Raw genomic sequence first — 24,395 nt, 5'->3', positions numbered from 1 at the left:
GCAGATCCATTAATTATATGACTCAATAAATACCAAATTCTATGGAGTAGGTGGAGCTTTGACTTGCCAGCTAATTCTTATTTCCATGACTGCCAAAAGTTCTACAAATACCAACCTTTAATTGACTAACTTAAATACCATTTTTTATCACTGATCACCTATAAGTTTGGCTGTTTCTTAGGCAAGTTCCACTAATTATGGATACTAGATACTCGTTCTTATTCTTAAAAGGTATGTTCCATTGGATTATATATATATATATATATGTATGTATATATAACATGCTTACATGGTTATAATTAAATATTCATCTTCGTGACAATGACTCCAGAATTACTTAGTTGATAATGATTGTCCTCGTCTTCTTATAGGCAAAGAATCTTTGTTTTCTCTTGGAAAAGTTGAAAAGGCTAATTTTGTGAATTTTGCATTTTGTGATTATTCTTTTAAGGCATACTTTCATGCCACATCAAGAAACTAAAGCCGGATTATATGAAATAGAAGCAAACTACTCGACTCGTGTGGTCATGTTCTTCTCAAAAAATAAAGTAAAATAAAACTTAACGAAGTCATCAAAAGTCTTTTGCAATTATCCCAATCTCTCTCTCTCTCTCTCTACATTCAAATTGGGCAATTGAGGATGAGGGCTGTGGGTCTTGGTCTGCAGCGACGAGACGTGATGCTTTGGGAGAGTCGAAACTGGCGTTTTCCTGCAACTTGGTGGTCTAATATGGGCAAGTTCAATGGACCCTGATGTGCATAGAGGCCACTAGTGAAGCAGATGGGGTCCTCCATGTTTAAAGCTTGGGCCAACCCCACCCTTCAACTATGGAAGAGCTAGTAGAGCTTTCTTGGACAGCTATTCTTGGCTATTAGCTTGGATAACACGAGGCCAGACTCCACGTAGACTTGTTGCTTTCACCTACTAATATTTTCCACCGTCGAGTCCACCAGGAAAGTTACGAACGAATTAAGGGGACCAACTTGCAGTAGCTTCACTTTCGACGAAGGATCTCAAGGGCATGCATACCCATCGATCGCTGACACGTACATATACGTAGCAGCGAGGATGATGAGGACATTAACGCATGAGATCCTCAGGGATGGTATGCATGGAGATCTGGTTAGCTTATCCACTCCGTATTAACTATATCCAGGTAAATAGAGATGTTAAATTGTTTTATGAACCCACAAACACTTTATAAACACCTACAAATATTTAAAATATGGTATCATATTATCTATTGCCTATCAATGAATAAGATGTTGCCATATTGTCTTCTCCATAGCATGTTTGTATGTTTTGAATTTTACTAGGTGTTTATTACACCTAGACTCATGAAATATATTTTCCGTTTTTATATAGACTTGATCCTTGATCTCCTTAATATCTCTTACCTTCCGACTGTGCTAACTAAAACTTTCAAATGACCATTTTACATTTATCGAGCGTCTAAAATTGATTATGATGAAAATTCCATAATGTTTTCTAACATTAAAATTAAACAAAAAACTAATTGAATAGGCATTTTGAAGATTTTATATACTTAACAAAATCAATGTGCCATAAAGAATAAATGAGAATGTCTGTAAAAAAAATGTCAATAGTTATTTAGATGTAATTATCTTTTTTAATAATTATTTAGACTCCTAGAGCTATAGTTTCCGGAAGACAATTAGAACTCAAAATTCTTGTATGAACAAATTGACGAATTATAAATGAACGAGTGCGTAAGTAAAAGATGAATTTACCGTGAATTTCAAGTCTGCTAAGAAAAAAGATCGAACCATGAGTGACAAGGTCAACGCTTCCTTTGAAAGAACATTTAATTGAATAGATATTGATATATATTACCTTAATTCTCGGCAATCCAAACCTACCAATAAAATGTTTGGGCCGTCTTATCCACTGTGGGTCTTCTCGATAACATACCGGTGGTCTTCACCGCATTAGTGTTAACCCTATCAGTTTCTACGTTCCTACATTGTCCTGTTAAATTTCTACTCTGTTTACTTCTATTAAAAAACAAAACGGAAGGGGCCTCATTCCACTCCTCTTTACTAACCAGAGGCTTTTGGCCAGCCTCTTCTCGGCTCGAAAGACTCGCATCTGATATTGAAGTGTCACTTCGAGGTGAATCCGACATTAATCCATTTGAGACAGCGTCTGAGGAATATCTAGAGCTCAAAGGAGAGTAACTGAAGCAGTCTATTTCCTCCGGGAGTCTTGAAGGGCTATTATTCCAGTTGACTTGTTCCAACTCTCCAGATAAGTGCTCAGAGTAAGGGTAGAAGTCCATATCTATGCTGCTTGAATCTCTTGTGCTCTCAGTGCTCCAGGAACCCTCATCTGAGCAGCTGAGAAGGGAAGAATTGTCGCTCGAAGAATCCATATGATATCGGGATCTTTCAGCAGATAGGTCAAGTGAATTGAGATTTGTCGGATCATCCATTGTCTGATGTGAGGCATTGATAATTGTCTTGCTGTCTTGATGTACTGTCCGGTAAAAGCTCACTGTCTTGCTTTTCTTCTTCTTTAGGCGCGGGCGCACTATCTCATGAGGCATTGCTTTCCTTACTGAACTCGGGGAGCGTGGTGAGCACCTAAAAGAGACTAAAGTTGAGTACTTTTTTTATATCCAAGTCATATTAAAAATGTAGAGTAGTTTCGAGCATTTACCTGGCATAAAGAAGCATGTATGCATTCTTTGATAAGACCTTTCCAAGGGTCACACGTTTCACCTGAACATAACATTAAAAGATGCTTCAAGATCATATTTCGACATGACATATCAGATGTAGTGTTGATAAACTTACATTCATTCAACCACCCATTATTTTCTAATTTACTATTGATACTTAATAAACATCTGATGTAGGAAAATATGATCTGATGATGGCTAGAAAAAGGAAATTATGACTGTACATGTCAAATTTCCAAAACCATGGACACTTAACTCACAACTATTTCCAACATCATTACGTATGTTGTGAGAGAAGTATAATCAACTTTAATAGGCTATAACTATCTGATAATAAGAACTATATATGAAAAGAAGCAAACTAAGACATTGCTCACAAATTAACTTTATCGATGAATAAGCGTACCTTGCTATCGTCAATCTTGTACCAGTTTCCTTGAGTATCCTTCACATAACATACGTAATGACCAGAAAAGGCAGCATTCATAACATCAATGTGAACAACAACTCCGTACAGCCTGTAAACAGGTGACTTATCATCCGTTCCACTCATGTATTGAGCCAAATCTAGGTACTCTGGGAACCTAACAGCTTTGTTAAGCTTTCCAAACTTTCCGGCCTGTAGATGACATAAAGGCATGCAAATAGGAAAACTAAATAAATTAATCATATCTTAAATTGTAATTGTGTTTGGTTGGTAAAAAGTGAAATTTAATAAAGTGGCTGACTTTAGCGAAGTAATTTTTTTCTTTCCAGAAAAAAAATCAAAAAGAAAAAGTGGAGCAAAAGCCACTCTTTTAATTTATTTTGTGCAATTAAACATCAAACGTAGAAAATTTCTAAAAGTGAACTTTTTTCACTCACTTTCTAACAACCAAACATCCTCTTAAGTGAGTTTATGTGGCCAATAGACATCAAAGCACCATCTATTTGAAACGGAAATATGTTTAGCACTTGAAATGGTACCTGAAACCGCTTCAACGCAATGGTAAGAATATTGGGAGCCTCCAATATTGTCAACCTCTTTCTAGCCCGCTCATAAGATTTACATCTGACAATGAATAATTAAACCCAGCATGAGAAAAGATTGCAACCCAAGGCAAAATATGTAATTGTAAATGTTGCATCTCGATTGTCATGAAAGTGCATCAGTAATGCTGCTAGTGCATAAGGTCAACTGTGATTACATATAACACAATCAATTATGATAAAGCAGTCAGCAAATTCTTTTAGCCTAAGAGATATTTATAGTAAATGTAGATGAGGTCATGTAAACACAAATATAATCTGTACAGAAGAAAGCAGTACTCGACTGAAAGAAAACAACCTAGATTAAGATTTAGTTGATTAGATCAGGTGACACAATGAGAAAGCACTGGATTTGTTCATTACTTGATCATATTTCCAGGCCCATCTTAGGAAGCAATAACTATGTAACGGTATTCTTGCATCATACTAGTCATGGAATTAAGCCATAAAAAAACTTCCCTAATAGTGAGGGAAAGGCTGCATAATCTTTGCTATTTCCAGACCTCACGACACAACCATAAGAAAGGTCCTAATAATAACTGATTGCAGCCAAACTTATTTATACCAATGTAGACATGACTGATCTAAGGAAAGAAAAATCAAGGAAACAAATCTGACATATTTCTTCTGAGAACAAGAAACAGCACAGTAAAGGCCTTTTCTGCAGACAAACTTATCTATCCCTTGATATACATCAGCTCTATTAAGTGACGAAAAACCCATGAAGTATCCACAACCGAAGACTAGCTTTCCTTGAGCATATAGTCAACTTCTCTCAATGTGATTTCCACATTTTGATAAATCTGAAATAAACAGGACAAAGGAGTTCCTGGAAGCTACAATATAGTGTCTCATACAAACCAGTTTCATATTTTATGTCTATAAAATTAGAATGACAAATACAAATTCCTTTTTTACCAATTATATGAGCTCCAACATCCTTGAAACAACCTCTTACATAGTTCCAATTCTTTATTTCCCTACATTATCAGTTACATAAATATTCATGCTCCTTGACAATTATCGGACCACTGTTTTCACCAACGTGAACGTAAGGAATTAATTGAGCACATAACCATCATCAACCTCCCACACTTCAAAAACAATTTCAGTTACAGATTCTAATAGAACTTCTATCCTAGAACAACTGTAACCACTAGTACGACATTCCTTCTCAATTCTCATGTCCTAAACCTCTGTAGAAACCTTGATTTCCTTCTTGAGAATTTATCAGCCATACTACCTGTTCACCAAAATCAAAACCTTGACCTCCCCTTGATTGGCAGCAACTTTCTTAAATGCAAATAAATCAATACAAAAGCCAAGAACAACCAGTAGCCCACGTGATACCCATATAATATTGACTCCAAGACCCTTGTTTGGAATCCTAAAAATGGAAAAAAGAAAAGGATCTAACCAAGACAGCCTCTCCATAAATTAAAATGGCAAAATGAATCAATAAAGCATCCCTATGTGTGCAAATAAGGGGGAAGCTACTCCAGTCAGCATTTCTTGCTTCATGATTTCATATCCTTAATATCTCAATCAGGATCCTTCCATCCAATGCCTCTAAACTCACTCTCAAGACAATAACAAAGAGGCACATGCAAGAAGAAATATTTTTGAAATAGCATCTATCTTAGTCCTGCAATCTTTTCAGGACATGTATTTGGATGTCAATCATAGTAGTCTTCCATAAATTCTGTATTATCTCTTCACATGCCCAGAGATCTTACTAAAAACTGCAAGCTGTCAACCATGTTACCAGTAATCCCAAAACATTCTCCTCATACTGCTCCTATTAACAAAAGCATGTTGTCCATCTGGTGTTGAAATGCATTAGTACATTTGTTATTTTAGAGTCAGGTTAAGACAGAGGCCTGCAGAGTCTAATGAATAAAGACAGTAAAACATGATTAACTATGAGAGTAGCTGTTAAAATACAAAACAAGAAATCAAGCAACCTGGTACATTGATACTTGTTCTCTCCATCCAAAATTTCTGGAGATGTAAACCGTAAAAGTGCCTCTTCAAGGGAACCAATATCCCCATGTATCTCTACAGTAAGATCCATCATGCGTTCAGGGTGCTCAGATTTTCCATTGCACTTCAGGCACCTTATCTACATTTAAGATTGATCAGCATATAAGGAACTCTCTCACTGGCAATAGAATCCAAGGGATTCAAGATTTTTAAAAAAAAAAAAATGAATACAAATAAAATAAGTTGACAAATAGGTTACCTTAGATTGCAAGGTTCCTCCAAAGATTAGTTGTATGAGTGTTGTTTGCTCAGTCAATTGCACTGTAGCATTTGGTCCGGCTTCCTTAAGGCAAACCAATTGCATTGCATCGACAACATACCTGCCACAACTGGCTTAGTGACAGACAGAAAAAAGAAACAACAGCAGCACAAACAACAAATTATACAATGCATCAGTTGGAAGATTGAAATAGGAAAGTGACTTGGAAGGAATAAAGAAAAAAAATTAACCTCAGATTTAAGAAAGCAAAATAACATCCAAATATTCTATCTTGTTATGCTCTAAGAATAAAAGCCCAATAAGATATAGCAAAAGATTGATTCTCTCTCAATAGTTAATTGGTCCCTCATTAATCAATACAAAAGGCCTAGTTATTATTTACATAGAGAATGCAAAAGAAAGATATCAAATGTATGAAAACACAGAAAAAAATAAGAAATGTAATTCACTGAGCAGTTTGACTGCTCCCTTGACACTGGATTACATGATCATCACTACCTCTGATATAGGATCATCCCCCAAACTGCTCAGAGGAAACAAAAAGATTAATGGTACATATGACAAGTTTTTTTTGTCGCCCTTTCGCAACATATATGACCTACCTTCTAATAATTGTAAAGGATGCCAATTTTTACATATACAGTATGCATTTAAAAGTGCAAGTAATTTATTTATCATTTATCTCACATACCCTTATCAAATGATCTTTCAAGTCTTTAGAGCATTAACCAACTACATGCTCCCTTTCACCCACTCTAACATGGTTCCCAGTGGAAGTGAAATACTTCTAGATATTGACAAAGTGTTCTCTTTGCCAAATGTCAAGTCACCAAGTATTGGTTGTAATTTCTCAGTTAGATGTGTTTACATAATGGCATATATTGGACAGTTCGTGAATAATTATATGAAGATTGAAGAGCTCAGCCATTATGAATCAGAGAGTAATGGACTAACATATTGAACTAGTACAACTGAGTACGTTGTACAACTTTCAGTCTTTCTTGCAAGAAAGTTAACAACCCTGAATGTTACAAATGATTATTTTCTCACCTTAGAAATTCGTGGGCATCCTCCTGTATACCAGGCCCAAAGTTACTTCCAATGTCACGTAGATGAGAGAGTATTCCAATGGGTGACAAAGGAGTCTTCCCTTGCTTGGCCATCATAACTAGACTTTCCAATTCACATATAAAACACCACTCCATTTTCAAGCCTGGGAATAAATGAAACAAGAAATCTTATCAATATAATGAAGAAATTGGGGGGAAAAGGAACCACAAAAAGGTTCAGCTGAGGGGAATATATTACATGATTTAGAATGAAGTCCTTCTAAAAGATATGTTGTAAGTGGCCGTGTAAATGTCAAGCACTGAAGCACCACATTTGCATAGCAGCTGCAGGAAATCAAGAATAAACATATTGAATAAAATCAACCAGACTGCATTGTACACCAAAAGAAGACCTTATTATAAGCCAGCAACATCACATAAGAGCTTGCTGACCAAAATTTCAAGTACTTTTTAAGAATTACAAAAGGAAAATATTTTAATTTTTAAGAGCTTTATCAACAATTTCATGGCCATGCAGAAACAAGTACAATAATATCTGGGTGGATAATTGGCTTTATATATTTTAGCAACTAATAGGATGTAGGCAAACTATAACACAACTTAATCCAAAGTTTGGCTGTTATGAATCAGCACAAGCGGGCTTCTTAAATATTTCATGTCAAGTATCATTCACGCATTACCTGTTCCCACAGTTAGTAAGGCCACAAGGATGCAAATACACCTTCTCAGCATTGTAGAGTTTGACAAAGCGATCATATGGAAAAAGCATCTACAAATCAAGTAAAGATAAAAAAAATAACTTTAATAGAGTAAGCAACTGAATATCACCTGACATATAAAATAAAGAAATATCACATACATAAATACGATTGTATTTGTGTTTGTGTGTGCATCTATATGCATGCAATATTTATCTCCTTACTTTCCATATGTATGACTTACCAATTCTGACGGATAATGTCTCTGAACTCTTGGAGATGCAAATTGCTTAACAACTTGCTTGAAAGATGTTGTCAGGCCATTCGGTATAGCGTTTGTACTATTTGATGATCTAATTGGATCTTTAGGAGCATTACCAACATTTCTCAATGCATCAGTTGCAACAGAGTTGCGACCAATATGAGAAAGTTTATTAGTAGAGGAAACATATGCTGAAGATATAAAGTTTTTCGATTTGCCAGTGACCAAAGCTTGTTTCTCCTTGTGCTCGTATTGAGCTGCACATTCAGATGAAGCAGCACCACTAGAAGAATTTGTCATTATAGAGCTATCACAAACTGAACTGTTACTTCCAAAAAGTTTGTCAGAGAAATGTGTTGGAGATTTGGCATCCAGAACAGCAGGTTTGCGGTCATCTTGACATTTACGGGAGTCAGGAAATTTATCAGTCCCAATGCTCTCACCAATTTTACCAAAAGCAGCTTCTTGATCTCTACCAGAGTTCTCAGTACGCTCAGTACTTAGCTTGCCTGTTACAGGTTTATCTTCACTTGTGAAAACCTTGCCTTTGGAGTTCTTCAAGGATGATATAGTATTCACAGGAGAACTTAAACCAGGATTGTCAGTAGGTGAATTGCTATTAAGATTTGCATCTCGACCTTCTACAGCAGCTCTGGGGTTATTATGGGTTTCACAAGATAAAGAGTCTCCAACCTCATCACTGTGGGGTACAGTATGATCCTCGCTAGCAGGGTGATCAATGGAGGTTTCCGCAGTACCAGAACCAGAAGAGAAGCTAGGTTTCAATAAGACATGAAATGAATCAACAGTTTCTTCAGCTCTAAATGCATCATTAGAAGGCTTATCTTCGACCTTGTCATCTCTGTTACGAATGCAGTTGGTATCATATGATTCAGGTCCATCAGGAAATGTCTCAGCTGCTTTGGGAAGTGGTTCTTCTTGAAACACCAACTTATTGGCAGATGAACCTGATTGTTCAACTTGAACTTTCTTTGAATCGGAAACCCTTAAATACCCATTATTCTTATCAATGTCATGTGGAGGACGGCACTCCTCTTTGTGGCCTTGTCTCCAATGAATAATTTGGCATTTGCCAGAGCTGGAACAGTTTCACGAAAAAATTAAAATTTGAAGGATTCTTTGGTTCGCAAAAAATATCATATTTCTTACATTGGAATCTCTTGTTCAGGATAGAGTGGAGCATGATTTTGCAGTATGTGGTATCACATATACGAAGCTAAGGAAATATTCATGCCAAACAATATGCCACAAATTGGGGTAGTACAGCTTGATTATGGTAGTCTCATAACCAGACTATTAAACTAGTCACTATCTAAGGACAAAGGTATAACTTGAATTCCTAGGCCGTGATAAAAGAAACTAGAGCCTGTACTTCTGACACTTCAGCAATGCTGCCCTTAAGCATTTGTCCTGTAACAGTATTCAAATTGGTGTTGTTACTGAATCAATATTCTAGTATCCAATAAAGTCATTGCCCAAGGTTACAGTTAGAACTTGCACATATTTCAAACTTCAAAAACATACGAACTGAATTCTCTTCAGATTTGGTTCCAAAAAGAGTGACAATCAGTTTTACGCTAATCCAATTATGATAGATCACACGAAACTAACTTATAAACAATACCCATTATAGACAAGAAGTGGGTTTTTTTCTCCCGCAACAATGACTTACCAGAAAGAGTATTGCATGTCTTATTATTAGTTATTAGAAGAGAATTAATTTTGTCATAACTATTTTAATGTTCCATAATCTTTTACTGTCTGACAGCATGTCAAGATTTATCTCAATTTTCCAAATAATAGATTGCTGATGATACTCTTGTCTTGGAAAAAATTGACAATGAACAAATATCCTCTTTCTCACCACCAAAGATGTCATAATTATGTAATATATGGATCACCATTAGCCAAAGAAAAAGACTCAACAGACTATTGAAGGTCTCATGAATTCAGGTGTAGATGCACGGAGTTGGATTTGATGGAGCGTATGCCTAGGCCCAAGAGCCAATATATTAGGAAGCGGTAAAACAATATAAGCTAAATTACTTTGTAGTCACAAATAATAATGCAATGAATGTCTACTCGAAAAAAAATTAAACTTGAAATAAAACACTAGTAAAACTTTTGCTTTTTACCTCTTTCTGGTTCTATCACTAACCATGACAATGTCTAATTTTTTAAGCAATTTCAGTAAATGACTATCCAGTTAATTACTTACACTATTATGCTCATGTGATAGTGTGACTAGAATATCCTGTATACCTCAAAATTACAGAGATAAGAAAGGAGAAACAGACAGACAAATAAAAAGAGGAATCATCTTTCAGCCAATGATCCAACTTTGAAATCCTAATTCCACCCATACATTTTCCCACTTCAAAGGATCTTAGTTGAATTACACCCCCAAAAAGCATCCAACAAGCATCAAAAACAAAAAACTTCATGCGAAATAAACGGAATTATAACGCAGGGAACAAGATTAAAGACCAAAGTTAAAATCCACTGACCAGTATTTGACAGCCTTGCATCTGGAGCACCTCGTGGTGGTCGGAGAGAAGCACACGGCGCATCCTGGCGGCGGCGCCACCACTGCAGCATAGGCAGGAGCAGCGACGGCGGCGGCCAAATCAGCCGCGTACTCTCGAGACGCCTCGAACTCGATCCTCTCGGCCTCGGCCGCCGCGAGAAGCGCTAGCCGCCTAACCTCCTCCCTCCTAGTCGCCGCGAGCCGCCATCTCCGCCGAACCACCAGGGCCACCACCGGCCACACTACGAGGAGCACCAGGAGCGGCCCCGAAAGAACTAGATCCCCCATTTACCCCGTGCCTCTCGCCGGCCAGCTCATAGATCTCGCCACCCGGCAAACCAGAATCCAGTGCCCTCGCGGCCGTGTCCCCCACCGAATCGGGCGGTGATCCCTTCCCTCCGCCTTCGCCTTCTATACCCGTGCGCGATCGAAGCCGTCAGGAATTTGCACGAAGAAAGCCAGAGCCAGAGCCAGAGCCAGGGGTAAAAGAGGAGGGAGAGAGAGGAAGAGAGAAGGAAATACACTGACAGCCGGAGAACAGAAAGGAAAGAACATCGAATTTGGTAAGTCGTAGCGATTCCTTAGCTTATTCGATGTCGGTAATGAGACGAGAGGACGTTTCCTATTCCCACAGAGAAAGAGAAAAAGGGAAGTGGTTAAGGATGTAACTCCGGCGGAGCAGTGAATTAGATAAACGTGGAGAAAGTTAGTGGGAAGGGGAAAGGAATTTTGTAAAAGACCTCGCGGTGCGTGAATTCTTCGCAAAGCTCAATATTCTTTTTGTTTCAATAAATAAAATAAAATAAAATAAATTGCTCGGCCGTGCACTTCATGCTACGCCAGCTCCAGACGGTGACCCGGGTCCAACGATCACAGCCGTCCGACGGGTGATTCAGTCTTATTATTGACCTGTAAATGCCTTGGCCCATCAGCATAGAATTTTTCTCCCTGTTGGAAAAATTAAGAGAAAAAAATTGGAAATTTTCTTTCAAATACAGTTTGTAGATACATAATTTTTCTTTCATAAACCATCATATGAAAATAAGAGCAGAAAACATCTCTCTTTCTCAGCCAACATCAGCGGCAACAAGAGGCATAAACAAAGAAATGCGAGAATAAGAGAGTTGATATCCATCAAAATTTTAGTTAACATAACCTCCGAATCTATACCACATTATAACACATTAATATAAACTAAGAAAAGAAAAAAAATTTAAAAATTAAAAAGCCCAAGTTGTTTGGCATAGTGACAAGATTTGAGATAGTAGGGTCGGGGTCATGGAATAAGTAATGGGAGGGGTATTCTAAGAGAAGCAATTTCTTTTAGGCATTTCATCAAATTGAAGGAGGGTGTCACTGAGATTTGAATTGTAACAGTATAGAAATAAAGGAAGCAGAGAAAGTGCAATCGAACTTGAGAAAAAATAAACACACGGCTGAAAGAAATAGGTACATCAATAGAGATTACTAATATAAGAGACACGTGTCATCATTGTACACCAAAGGAGAGACGAAGCATTCCCACCCACCTTTTCCCTAGTCGCCGTCGGTGATGGGCGACTAACATGTTGAGGTTTGCGTGGGTTACAAAAAATGCACAGTTAAATGATCATAAAGTGACCAGGAAAATTCTTTACTATTAACCAAGAGTCCAAAGGTGGATTTTAATTTCTCATCCCAGATGCATCAATTAATCATCCCACTATTTAATTAGTGGGGCCGTTCGCAGCTGCCACTATTGAAATGACGAATGACTCTAGCCGCATGCCTACATGATGTAACTATTTTATCTGCTTGAAAGCTCTTTTTTATCAACAAAAAAAAAGAAAGAAAGATAGACTTAATAAAATCTAAAATCCGTGGTGTTTTTTAAAAAATTATACGAGAAATCAAAAAAGACGGCGGCTGGCACCAGCATGACGTGTAGACATGTCATTCTACCGTCCAAAGTACGTAATCAACGATTCGGAAGCGTCGGATCTTTCTTAGCTTTATGCATCTGGGAACAGCCGGTCAAATCCATACGTGGATCCACGTCATTCCCCGATTGAGATATCTACGTCGTTACGCGACTCGTATCATGGTTGAAACGAAATCTCTACCGTCCAAATCAAATCAGGCGTAGGGCCGGCCAGCAAATCAACTATTAGACTTAGAACGTCCGTACGGACTTGATCGTCCTTTGCCCTTTTTTATTATTATTTTTAATAAAAGCATACCGTCTTAATATAAACCACTGGATGACAATCGTAATATTTACTATTATTAGACGTCGATTTGGTCTTCCTTGTGCTTTTTTGAATGGAACTTTGGAACGTACTTTATTAATGGATTCGGTTGGACCGGTAGTTCCAACCAATCAGATGTCTTTCATAGTAATTTAATCGTCATGGTTATAAAGATTAAATCCGATCAACATCTTTCTTGTCCTTTTACTTTCTCAACGTTCGATTAATAATTTACCATCGTGAGGATGATTCCTGCCACCTTTCTCTCCTATTAATATTTCCTTATCACACCATCCCATTTTAAACAAATTAAATATATCGATTGGGATTTTTAAGTATGAGCTTAAAAATGAGTGAAAGAGAGGAATATGGATGTGAAGTTGGGTACATGTTCCTTTAATTATTTCTCTTTTACACGATCATTTTGTCAAACTTTGGCATTTATTACAAGGAAATTAGAGAGTTGATTTTGATAAATTGGTGTTTGCGTGGACATCCTAGTCAAAATCTTTGGGTATTAAGGAATTCAAAAGGCGTATGGAGTAGGACTCGTTAAAGGTGTGTGGATAGTGAGCACATAGTTTTTCGTAACTACTATCCGTTTTGATTGCTCGACTGAGAAAAACGTGGATAGCCGTTTAAGGGGGTGGTAGTTGTGAGTAGTTGGCATTATAAATGTGATAGTTTTTTTCTCACCATGAAGGCTATCCTTATATGGTTTTTCTAACCCCCAGACTTGGAGAATCTTAGACTATGCATGACACCCTTTCCAATAATTCTTTTGTTCAATGCCTACTAACCTGAATATTACTTCTGAAGCTTCCTTGTATTTATTTATTTTTTCAAAGAAACTATAGACTATTAATTCATTAAACTTCAAACAAGCAGTTATAGTTTAATACTCAAGAAGAAAAGGAGAGGTAGGGTGGTGACCTTGAATACAATACAAACAATATAAACAATAATATCGAGAAGATAATAATATAAATAAGTATTTGAGTAAAATTTAGAGCGGATGAGATTGAGTGACGTCCCTAGAAACAAACTCTAATCATTTTAGTCATAGCACTGCAAAAACTTTGAAGGAAGAACTTATGCAAAAGGGAGTCGACGTCGTGTGGCTCTATCGAGATCATATAAGAGCTGTAGACCTGCAACACATATACAAAACTTATAAAAAATAAAACAAAGAGAGATAGGGGAAAAATAATCTATGATCTACGGTGAAGCCAAGAGCAACACAAAAACAAGACAAACTCTCCTAAACTGACTAAAAACTAAACCACCAAGAGAATCAAGAAAAGAGCAAGGCACTACAAACTGGTTTTGCTATACATCAGTTTACCATGAAAAATTATATGTGAAGTTTTGGTAACCAGTTGTGATAGATATTTCCAGCACAACTGATGTTAGAAAGTGTTTAGATACAGTTTCAATTAATTATTTCCAAAACATCTAATATAAGAATGTAGTTCGAATGCCTCCCAAATTTGTTCGAACGCATGGGCACCATTGCAGTTTTAATGAGACCGAATTGTACAATTTAAAGGTGATTCCTTTTGTCAAATTAGACCTGTACTCCTGTATGATTAAACCTACTGACATGGAATAATTCGATATCATCTATCATCTGCTGGTCTCTGTAGTTGAAGCATTTGATTCTTCGTGATGCTCCTCTTCGATGCAGATAGCATAATTTGTCTATGGTCCTCTTACATTATGATCAGGTTGTCACAATAGTACAGACAAAGAGCCAGTGAGGGTTTTCGTGCATTTTATCTTTTCTTTACATGGAAATGAAAGGCTCTAGAATGATAAATGAAGAATGCTAGCTCTTCCTGGATCAGAAAGAGTCCATGAGAGATCATAAGTTTCTATGAATGCATGCTTCTTTTTAACTGGACAATCATCAAGTGGACAACCAGAAATTTGAGTATTATACAGGTGCTCCTGAAAGTATGATGTGAAGACTCCAGGTGACAATAAGAGGAATTGGAGTATTATTCTGGACCCATTATCAAAGAGTAGGACAAATCCTCAGAGATTTAACAAATGATATACCTAAGTGATATTTCTACTATCTTGATCTTTTGACTTGCTAGTATAACATTTCTACATTGTTCTTGAATTTGCTTTAACATTCAATATATATGCTGATCTTTAACTGAGCTTTCACTAAGCTTCCTGCGTAGCCTCCTTGATAAAACTTATTTGCTACTATTTTACAGATCATAGTATTGCTTATGACTGTTGTAAGGTAGCTGGAAGCATAAAGCAGTATATTAAAATTTTAAACTTTTATATAAATCGCTGACCTAATTAAAAATTTATATAGTAAGTTTAATTTTCTTTTGTACCTTACTCTTATCTCCAGAAATTACTAGATATCTTTCCATATGTCAGTGTACATATTTGAGAGTTGTCATGCCTAGGTGGACAAACAACCCCCCCATCTCCTTTCAGAAAATATTCTGATTTCATTTATTTATTTATATGTATTAGGCACAAAAGAACAAGTTCTTTTTACTACTTTTAAGTTTGCCACTTATTTTTTTTTTATCAAATGTCTAATTTATTTTAAAATTTACATACAATATATAAGTAATATATAAATTTCTCTCTCATACTCGGTAAATTTTTTAGAGAACTAAATTTTTTTATATAAGTTATAGGTCTAGTTAGCAACTTATATTTAGAAGTCACTAACTAGGAGTTTAATTTTTGTAATATATAATTTTGTATTTAAGTTTAAAATATATTAGATATATAAAAAAAATATCTAGGCATGTTAGTTTGGTCAAAAACTCTAAAAGGAACATGATATTTCTTGTGTTGGATATGATTCCGGTGGTGTGACTCTGCGTCTCCTCGCTACTGTTCTTAAAAGATTAGAGTTGATTGATGTTATTTGCTACTAGTAGATCATCTCTTTTTTCATAATGAAACAATCTAGTGATACATATGGACTCTTTATTTATTACTTCCAGTTGATCCTCAATGATGATCCATCATCTGCATCGGCATTGTTTTGTTGGTTGGCAACAAATTAAGCACATTAATGCCATCTAGCTAATATATCTACTCTTCTTCCCATGAATATTTTAATTCCATGCTGCTCTTTTTCCAACTGAAACTCTTTTTTTTTTTTATATTTCTGCCATCCTGAATCATTGAAGCTTCTCAACGTCAGACGAGGTTTTGATCTTCGAAGCTGTGGGTAAAGGTCCCACAATGTCTCAGAGTTATTTTTTGTGGCCATAATCCATGAGGGTCTAGGGGTGTCAAAAATAAACAAGCAGCTCAGGCTCCCTCCTGCTACTCTTCGGCTCAAATATAGTTAGCCAAATCTTATTAGCACAAGCCCAAAATTATGTGTATATATATATATATATGTTTTGATTTATTAGATAATTTCATTTAGTCATTGTAAATTATAAATATTTTTCGTATACAATCCGCAAGTTTTTTATTTGCTACGTAGAACTCCTGAATTAAAAATTATATTCACAGAAATGTCAACTAAGAAACAAAAAACAGCTGCATTGATTCTTTGAACTAATAATTTTCTTAGATAAGAGATTTATATGGTAAAAAATAATTTGGAAAGTGTATGTAAATTTTTGTTATTAATTTAGAAAGCTAAGTGTAACTATCTCTTAAATTTATATTATATTTAAGTTATAACGGGTTAGATGTTTAATCTAAATGGGCTCGACTACTGAGCATAAATTGTAATTTTTAGATCTTTGATGTAATAACTCACTTTTTTCCCTATCTTTCCCCCTAAAATTTATCACCTCACTCACTGACACGGTGACACGGCTCGTTTATATTCAAGCTCTCGATAACTCGATTGGAGAGTAGATGAGCTGAAATTTCGAGCCGTGCCAAATTATTCAGGCTTAGGCTCAGCTAGAGTGCGAATACCATCCGCATACTCTGATATCAGTTTAGAGTCCGGAATCCATTAAGCTTATGCCACAAGGCACAAGTCACAAGAAAAGTAATAACAACCACCCAGCCTCAGGCAGTACACATAAAATAAACAACATTATTGGAAAACGTCAAACTGCATTTCAACACAGAGGATGAAGTGGACGAAGACCTGGACGACAAAATTCACAAGGAACTGTTTTCATAAACTAGAAGCAGAATACGACACGATGGGATCGGGTCACGGCCCATAGGCCATAGCCCATGATTCCAAAGAAAATGCATATAAAGTAACAGAACATAGAGAAAACCACATGACACACACACAATAAAATCCCCAACACCCAAGGAGGACCAAATAGAAGAGAAAAGAAAAGAAAAAGATAGAATAACTGACATAGACAGCCAGTTCCTCGCTTCACATCAACACAAGCAAACACAAAAGCACACTTAGTTGGGTGTTTTCCTTAACCCCACCATTGATGGACTGCAACACCCTCGTCCCTGAGCTTTCCATAGAGAGCCAAGCACTCCCAGTAAGCTCTTCTGCTCCTCTTCCCCTTCTGCCACTGGTTCCTGCACTCAAAAAATAGCTCATCAACCAGCCCAATGGCTTTGCTTTCCACCATCTCTTCCACCACCTCGGCCTCGGCCTTCATCACCACGAACTCTTCATCTTTGACGTTCTTCCTTAGCCAATCCGAGATCCCATGCGCCGCCGCTTTCCTCCCCTTCTCCACCGCATCCAACCTTATGATCTCGAACTCAGAGTTCTTTCTTGGGTAGTTCCTCTCGAACCACTTCTCGCTTCGCGCCTTCCCGGGCGAACCCACATCCACAAACACCCGTCTTGGGTAATCCCTTAATGAATCCTTTATGAGGTCTGGGAGGAATCTAGTCCTCCTATGGAGCTTTCGATGCTTCGTGATCTCTAATGGCGGTTCCAGTAACGCGTCCTCTAATCCATTCAAAGCTTCCTTCTTCTCTTCCGGGATAGTTAGCAGCCGTCTCCGGGCACTACTTGCCATGGAATTCGCGGTCTTCTTGATGGCAACAATGGTGGAGCCAAATCGCCGCACGTAACCCATCTTATAATTAGGCGGCAAGTAGAAGGAGTAGGATGGATCCGAGCTGAGTCGAGCAACCGCGACGCCGCCAAGCTTGAGAACTCGATCGACGAACACGAACGAGGCGTGGCCGAAGCCATCCGCGGAGAGGACGAAATCGACGGATCGGTCCGGAAGCATCAGATCCCGGTCCGGCGAGACAGACACCATCTTGTGCTGCTTCAAGATGGGGAGCCGCGAGCTGGCGTCGCCGAGGAACACGGCGCGGCTGCCGGGGATGAGTAATCCCTTGCGCTGCAGATCGCGGAGGAGCATCGGGAGGTAGAAGGGCTCGTTAATCCACCGGGAGGATCTGACGGCCGCCGTCGGATGCGCCGCCGCGGCGGTGCAGGAGAAGGAGAGGATCGCCGGGCGGAGCCAGGGGAAGGAAAGGAGCGCCACCGCAACGAGCACCGAGCGGGCCACGACGAGAAGGAGTAGGGTTCCGGGGAAGCGGATCACGATGCTGTCATCGCCGCCTTCGGCGGCGCTGCCGCGGCCGCCGACGTGGACCCTCGTCGTCGTCTTCGAAGAGCTTTTCATGCTAGATTTGCTCATTTTGTTTTCCCTTCTTCGCGCCTAAACTGACAAAAAGGAACAGACGAAACTGATCGGAGAAGAAACTATGAGAGGAGAGAGAGGTGAGACTAGCGGGTGCAAAAGCGAGCGGCGGTGTGGTTGCCACCCACGAGGGCCACACGGTTGCTTTGCGATCGGCGCCAGAGGAGCATCAGCTGCTTCGCTCGTTCGGCTTCCATGGCGGGTGACCGGATCTCGCTCAGTTCGTCAGCGGAGATGACTTGATCTCTACCAGATCATGTTCGGTCTCCACCGCCGACAAGCGGTGGGATTGGGAGGAAGGAGGTGTGTTTTGGGAACAAACTAAAAGAAGAAGAAAGCAAGTGGAACGGGGGAACGAGGGGTTGGATGGGAAGTATATATTTTGGGGAGGTGGGGGGGAGATAATGGGAAGAATTTTTTTTTTTTTTTTTTTTAGGGTATTGTACGCAACCTGTGGGTAAAATTAAATTTTGCGTACTAATTAACGGTTTAGCGGTAAACGTGTTCTACCACACATGTTAGGCTATCAATATTTCTTGTAAACAGGGAGTTTTTGACTGCAACGATTAACCGCGGTGCGGTGTGCCTGTTGCCACGGTTTTCTATAGTGGGTTGGGGGCCCGGTAGAGTTGGGCCTATTACACATTACAACTTGATTAAGAAGTGCCCATTTAACATCGATGGTCACAATTCCAATGCAAGTTGGAAATTGTAGATTAATTTGGATTTGTATCAGATTAGCAATGCTGTATTAAAGACGTTTCTCGGATCTGGAGACAGGTGGGGTAGATTGCTGGACAAGGAAGTGATAATAAGATGGCATGCAATTGGATTCCTACCCAATGACCGGTTTGGCAAAGAGGTATTTTTCGAAATAAATTCCTATTGGGATATCAGTTCAACACATTTTTCTTTATCTCAACTTTCGAATGGATTAAAAAAAAAAGGGGTCGTGTTATCTCCTTTTGACAAATAATAATGTTACTCCCAAAATCTAGTCATTCTTCCAGTATTATATTTCTTATATTTATATAAATTTATGATGTTGTATTTCTTCATATTACTTTCCTAAGGCCAGAATTCAAAAAGTAATCATTTTTTTTAAAATTTTTTATCTCGAACTATCCAAAACTTAACACTACTATAATCCCTTATATTTTTATCTAATACATCTATTAAATTTATTATTCTAACAGCAGTCCCATAAAAAAAATTTCCTTCTTATTCCGAAATCAGACGAGCAATCATTGAACAAAGTCTCGTCATACCTTGTCAAATTCCGTGGCTTTTAGTGATTTGGGGTCGGGGAAGTTTGCTGGGATCCGAGGACAGGGCGATCATGTCACTGCCAGTAGCCCCATGTGCGTTGGGGCCTCATCGATATCAATATCAATGCATGTGCAAGCTTTTCACATGCAGCTGACATCGACGCGTCAGTCTGAGAGGAGATCTTATCGATGCGACCTAATTACTTAGTTTTGGTTCTTAGTGCGCGAATAACAACGTACTTATTATTATTATTATTATTATTATTATTATTATTATTATTATTATTATTATCTGCCTATAAAGTTTCTATTGTGTTGAGATATATAGCCCATGTCTTTAGGGAGAGACATGGCAAAAGAATTTGGGCCGAACCCATTCTAAGATTTGTGGCAAAATTTAGCCCGCATCTGTAACTAAGCTGCTTATTAGGTTTATGTAATTAGTAATGTTTTTAAAAATATATCAAACTATTAAAGTGTGTAAAAATATCTAGAATCCTTGTACGAGCATTAGGTACTAGTTTTTAATCAAAGAGAAAAAAAAGAGATTTTAATCACTTGGTTTTAACCGCTTAAAAAGTGATTCAATTTGAAAAAGTCAGAGAATGAGTATTGGAAGAATGATTCTAACTGTACTAAGAATGAAAATTTGGTCAGATAAATAATAATGCGTTTGAACCGCGAACAATTTACTTAAATGTACTTATATATTTTTGTGGATAATTATTTTTTTTGAAGGCTATCCAACTCTATGTGGTGGAGAAACATAAGAGAGGTCTTAATCTAATTCTAGAGTATCTTTTTTCTTCATTTTTAGAGTAACTTTTATAAATCAAATCATGGCATTACAAGGTTATACGACAGAATGTGCTTAATCTCAAAGGTCATTTAAGTTTGAAAATCGATCACTAGGAACAGTATATCAAATTTTACGAATGTAGTTGTGAGCATCAACAGATGGTTTCTATGTCCATCTTGTAAATACTATATTAATTTAGTGATTTGCTCGATTTTTATCTTAATTTTTTACCTAGGTTTACAAATTTTTCCATATAAAAATTCGTGTATCGCAGCTATCTAACGTGAATATATTCGATCTCCAGAGGTTTTAAAAATTTTCAGTGTGAGGTAAAAATTAATCTTAAAATTAGATATGATTTGTAATCTCCAGGAATTCTGGATATTATCATTAGTACCGCACTAATATACCAAGAGCTGATTGTGCTCTCTGTAATGGGGGCACAATTCTGCCTACATGATTTCAAGGAATTCATGCATCCTTGGTTGCACAAGATCACCCGCTTATTTGGATCCAGGTATGGAAGCCTTCCTCAGCGCTTACCTCACTGTGAACTTGCACGTCATTCTTCAATACCAAGATTGTCTTTATCTCCTTTTCTCGTATTAAAATAATATTGTGATCGTTTTCTCCTTTTTTTTTATTCTTTTTTTTTAGTCCAACGCCCCAATAATAAACGAATGACTTGTTTCATTGATATATTATTTCGCATATCAGAATCACTCTAAACAATCTTCTCTCATCTTATTGGCAATTAGTACTACTTGCAGTTTGTTAACAACTTTTTTTGCACTACTTGTTCATCCTAATATCCTTTTAAAAATTGCATTTCTAACATAATTAATGCCACCAATTTAACGAGTGATGGTTATTATACTCATTTCAAAATATAGAAGTTATGATATGTTGACCTGTCAAGTACGTGAGGTGAGATATGTGGGCCTGGTTCGAACCAAACAGCACTACAAAATTTCTTTCCTTTTAGTCCATATTCACGTGATAGCATGCAGCTTTATTGTCAAGTATATCCAGTAAACATGAACATCTATATATATATTATGTGCTTCAAAGATTATATCTAAGCTTATTTATATGTAACTAGTTGGCTTATTTATATTATAGTGGAAGGAAACTGGTTGGCCTCCAAACCTTCATTAAATTTATATGTAACTCGAGTAGCACGATCATGTAGCTGAGGACATTTGACATCAGATCACAACAATTGTCTACCAGTATCAGCAGAGATGTATAGGTTTGAAATTTTCACTTTCCAGGCATAGTGAATGAACGAGGTAGATGATCGACCTTCATCAAATCTGCCTTACATTGCTTAGTTAGCTTTGTTAGTAGCTTTGGGGAGGAAATGTGGAAAGAAGAGGAAGATGGTTGGACCTAGTCCATACATCCTTATTTTTTTACTTGATCCCAGGAGCATCAAGTTGTAAGTTGCTCTCTAATCTTTCAACACATACCAACTAACTCCAGTAGAATTGGTAGGTACATTTCCAATGATTAAGAAGGTCATGAGAATGACTCTAATCCCAGATAGTTGTTGTAGAGAAAATTATTTGGTGGTTGGTCGTGACTTGACTCAGTGATTTGATTCGGTTGATAGCTCAACGGTACGATTGTCTTAGAAGAGTAGCTCGTCAGCGAGATTACTTGAACTAATGTCTCAGCGACGTTCAGTTATGAACAATAATTCGACGACGCATATAACTTAAAATCTAAATTAGACGGGTTAATATATTAGCTAAAATTTTATAGTGCCTTAATGCTTTTGTATTAAGAGTTAGCTCTTTAATCATTCCATATATAGCCTTCAGATTTTTGAATAATAAAAAAAATTAACTTCTAGAAGTTGGTAGATAAATCCGGACCAGAGAGGTCACATGATCAACTTTAATTCCAAGTAATTATTTTAATAAAAATTGATGAATAATTTGATGTATGACTCGATACTAGCTTGGAATAGTATGCTAATTTGAGAAAGCAACTCAACCATATTTAGCTTAGAAACCAACCAATATCTAACCTTCATACTTTCGAATAATTAATAAAAATAAATCCTTAGACACACTACTACCATTACAACCGCAAAATCAAAACGTATTACGTACTTATAGTTAAAGCGTACCCACCTTGTTTTGACACCGTTTAATGTATTGAGAAAGACTAGCGGTAGTGATTAGGCGCTCTTTATCAAATAAAACTTAAATCTTTCGACACGTCACGAAGCACGAACATCAAGCCCGTCATGATAATAGTTGTTAATCATGATGGGGTCCAGACCTACAACAGGGAATCCAAAGATTCCATGGACCCACTATTCCCTGAGGGAGAGAACCGAGAAGGGAATAATTGACGGTGCATCAGAAACCGTCCAATCCATCAACAAGATAATCCGGTAGATCCAAAAACTGGGCGTAAATCGTAAACCCTAGATATGAAGTATTTAGTAAAGGTATCCGGAGTTCATTCCTCCTTTTAAGATGAGTCGCTGTCCCGTTCTCTTCTCGTAGCCACTAATATATAAATGCCTTCACCTTCCCTTCTCTTCTTCCCAACTCCATCGCTCCAAAGCAAATTATATGCCTTGGGCGTTAGAGGAGGATCCTTTCCTACTAGTTTGGGGAAGTTAAGAGAGAGATGGGTCTCAAAGGGTTCGTCGAGGGAGGCATCGCATCCGTCGTCGCCGGGTGCTCCACCCATCCATTAGACCTAATCAAGGTCCGAATGCAGCTCCATGGCGAAACCATTGCGTCCTCCACCACCTCCGCCGCTGCCGCAAGGATCCGCCCCGCCCTCGCCTTCCACACCACGATGTCGCTTCCCCAGCATAACCCTCCTCCGGTCCCCAAACCCGGCCCCATCGCCGTCGGCGCCCAAATCTTCCGTATCGAAGGCCCCGCCGCCCTCTTATCTGGCGTCTCCGCCACCGTACTCCGGCAGACCCTCTACTCCACCACCCGCATGGGCCTCTACGACATCCTCAAGAGGCGCTGGTCCCCCGCCGGCGACGGCGCCTCCCTCCCCCTCCATCGCAAGGTCGCGGCCGGGCTGATCGCCGGTGCGATCGGCGCAGCAGTCGGCAACCCCGCCGATGTCGCCATGGTGCGGATGCAGGCCGACGGCCGCCTCCCCGCCGCCCAGCGCCGCAACTACCGCAGCGTTCTGGATGCGATCACACGCATGGCGCGTGCCGAGGGCGTGACGAGCCTGTGGCGGGGTTCGTCCTTGACGGTGAACCGCGCGATGATCGTGACGGCGTCGCAGCTGGCGACGTACGACCAAGCCAAGGAGGCGATCCTGGCGAATGGGGGGAGAGACGGGATGGGGACGCACGTGGCGGCGAGCTTCACAGCGGGGCTGGTAGCGGCGGCGGCGTCGAACCCGGTGGACGTAGTGAAGACGCGGGTGATGAACATGAAGGTGGAGAAGGGGGCGGCGCCGCCGTATGCCGGGGCGGTGGACTGCGCCGTGAAAACGGTGAGGGCTGAGGGGGTGATGGCGCTCTACAAAGGGTTCGTGCCCACGGTGACGAGGCAGGGGCCGTTCACCGTCGTGCTCTTCGTCACGCTCGAGCAAGTCAGAAAGGTGCTCAAGGGATTCGACTTCTGAGATGGACGTTGCTGATAACGACGAGGGTGATGATGACGAAATTATCGAATTTGTGTTAGTTCTCTTAAAGAGAGCGAAGTTAGTATAAAAGTTCAAGCGGTTCAACTAGTTGGTTCTCTCTGTCTCTCTCTCTCTCTCTCTAAATAAGGATCAAGCTAACAATATTTGGCTCCGCATCAGTTGATTTTTGAATGTACTTGATTGAGATACTATTCATTTCTATTTTTCAATCAGTAATTTATATTTATTAGGGAGAGGATAATTTTTGAACAATTTGAATGATACTGTGGAAACTATGAACCATAAG

At 38.6% G+C, this 24,395-nt stretch overlaps 3 protein-coding genes across 3 annotated transcripts; 1 reads left to right on the top strand and 2 right to left on the bottom strand.

Moving 5' to 3' along the window:
• Positions 1-1,813: 1,813 nt before the first annotated feature.
• LOC140798543 (ubiquitin carboxyl-terminal hydrolase 17-like) lies at positions 1,814-11,144 on the bottom strand. Its single transcript, XM_073152405.1, has 11 exons — positions 10,553-11,144; positions 8,007-9,123; positions 7,745-7,833; positions 7,303-7,388; positions 7,045-7,207; positions 5,974-6,094; positions 5,696-5,853; positions 3,669-3,753; positions 3,109-3,321; positions 2,681-2,742; positions 1,814-2,604 (listed from the first exon to the last, which is right to left on the bottom strand). Exons 1-11 carry the CDS (start codon positions 10,858-10,860, stop codon positions 1,878-1,880), a joined length of 3,129 nt encoding a protein of 1,042 aa, XP_073008506.1. The 5' UTR covers positions 10,861-11,144; the 3' UTR covers positions 1,814-1,877.
• A 6,056-nt stretch (positions 11,145-17,200) lies between these two features.
• On the bottom strand, positions 17,201-18,397 carry LOC140794958 (uncharacterized). The gene has a single exon (XM_073147300.1). It carries the CDS (start codon positions 18,395-18,397, stop codon positions 17,201-17,203), a length of 1,197 nt encoding a protein of 398 aa, XP_073003401.1.
• Positions 18,398-22,894: 4,497 nt separating this feature from the next.
• On the top strand, positions 22,895-24,264 carry LOC140784870 (mitochondrial uncoupling protein 5-like). Its single transcript, XM_073132469.1, has one exon. It carries the CDS (start codon positions 23,117-23,119, stop codon positions 24,086-24,088), a length of 972 nt encoding a protein of 323 aa, XP_072988570.1. The 5' UTR covers positions 22,895-23,116; the 3' UTR covers positions 24,089-24,264.
• Positions 24,265-24,395: the final 131 nt, after the last annotated feature.

The sequence above is a fragment of the Typha latifolia genome, chromosome 1 (genome assembly GCF_019914945.1).
Source record: "Typha latifolia isolate L0001 chromosome 1, TyphaL0001v2, whole genome shotgun sequence".
NCBI lineage: Eukaryota > Viridiplantae > Streptophyta > Magnoliopsida > Poales > Typhaceae > Typha > Typha latifolia.
The sequence above is the reverse complement of the archived record's forward strand: the minus strand, read 5'-3'. Positions and strand labels throughout refer to the sequence as shown.

Bases quoted from the DNA above. Each gene is read 5' to 3' on its own strand.
- LOC140798543 (XM_073152405.1), bottom strand. From the start codon at position 10,860: ATGGGGGATCTAGTTCTTTCGGGGCCGCTCCTGGTGCTCCTCGTAGTG. The intron at 6,095-7,044 runs GTGAGAAAATAA...CAGTTGTGGCAG, and splicing joins GATGCCCACGAATTTCTAAG to GTATGTTGTCGATGCAATGC. The intron at 2,605-2,680 runs GTAAATGCTCGA...AGTCTCTTTTAG, and splicing joins TACATGCTTCTTTATGCCAG to GTGCTCACCACGCTCCCCGA.
- LOC140794958 (XM_073147300.1), bottom strand. From the start codon at position 18,397: ATGAGCAAATCTAGCATGAAAAGCTCTTCGAAGACGACGACGAGGGTC.
- LOC140784870 (XM_073132469.1), top strand. From the start codon at position 23,117: ATGGGTCTCAAAGGGTTCGTCGAGGGAGGCATCGCATCCGTCGTCGCC.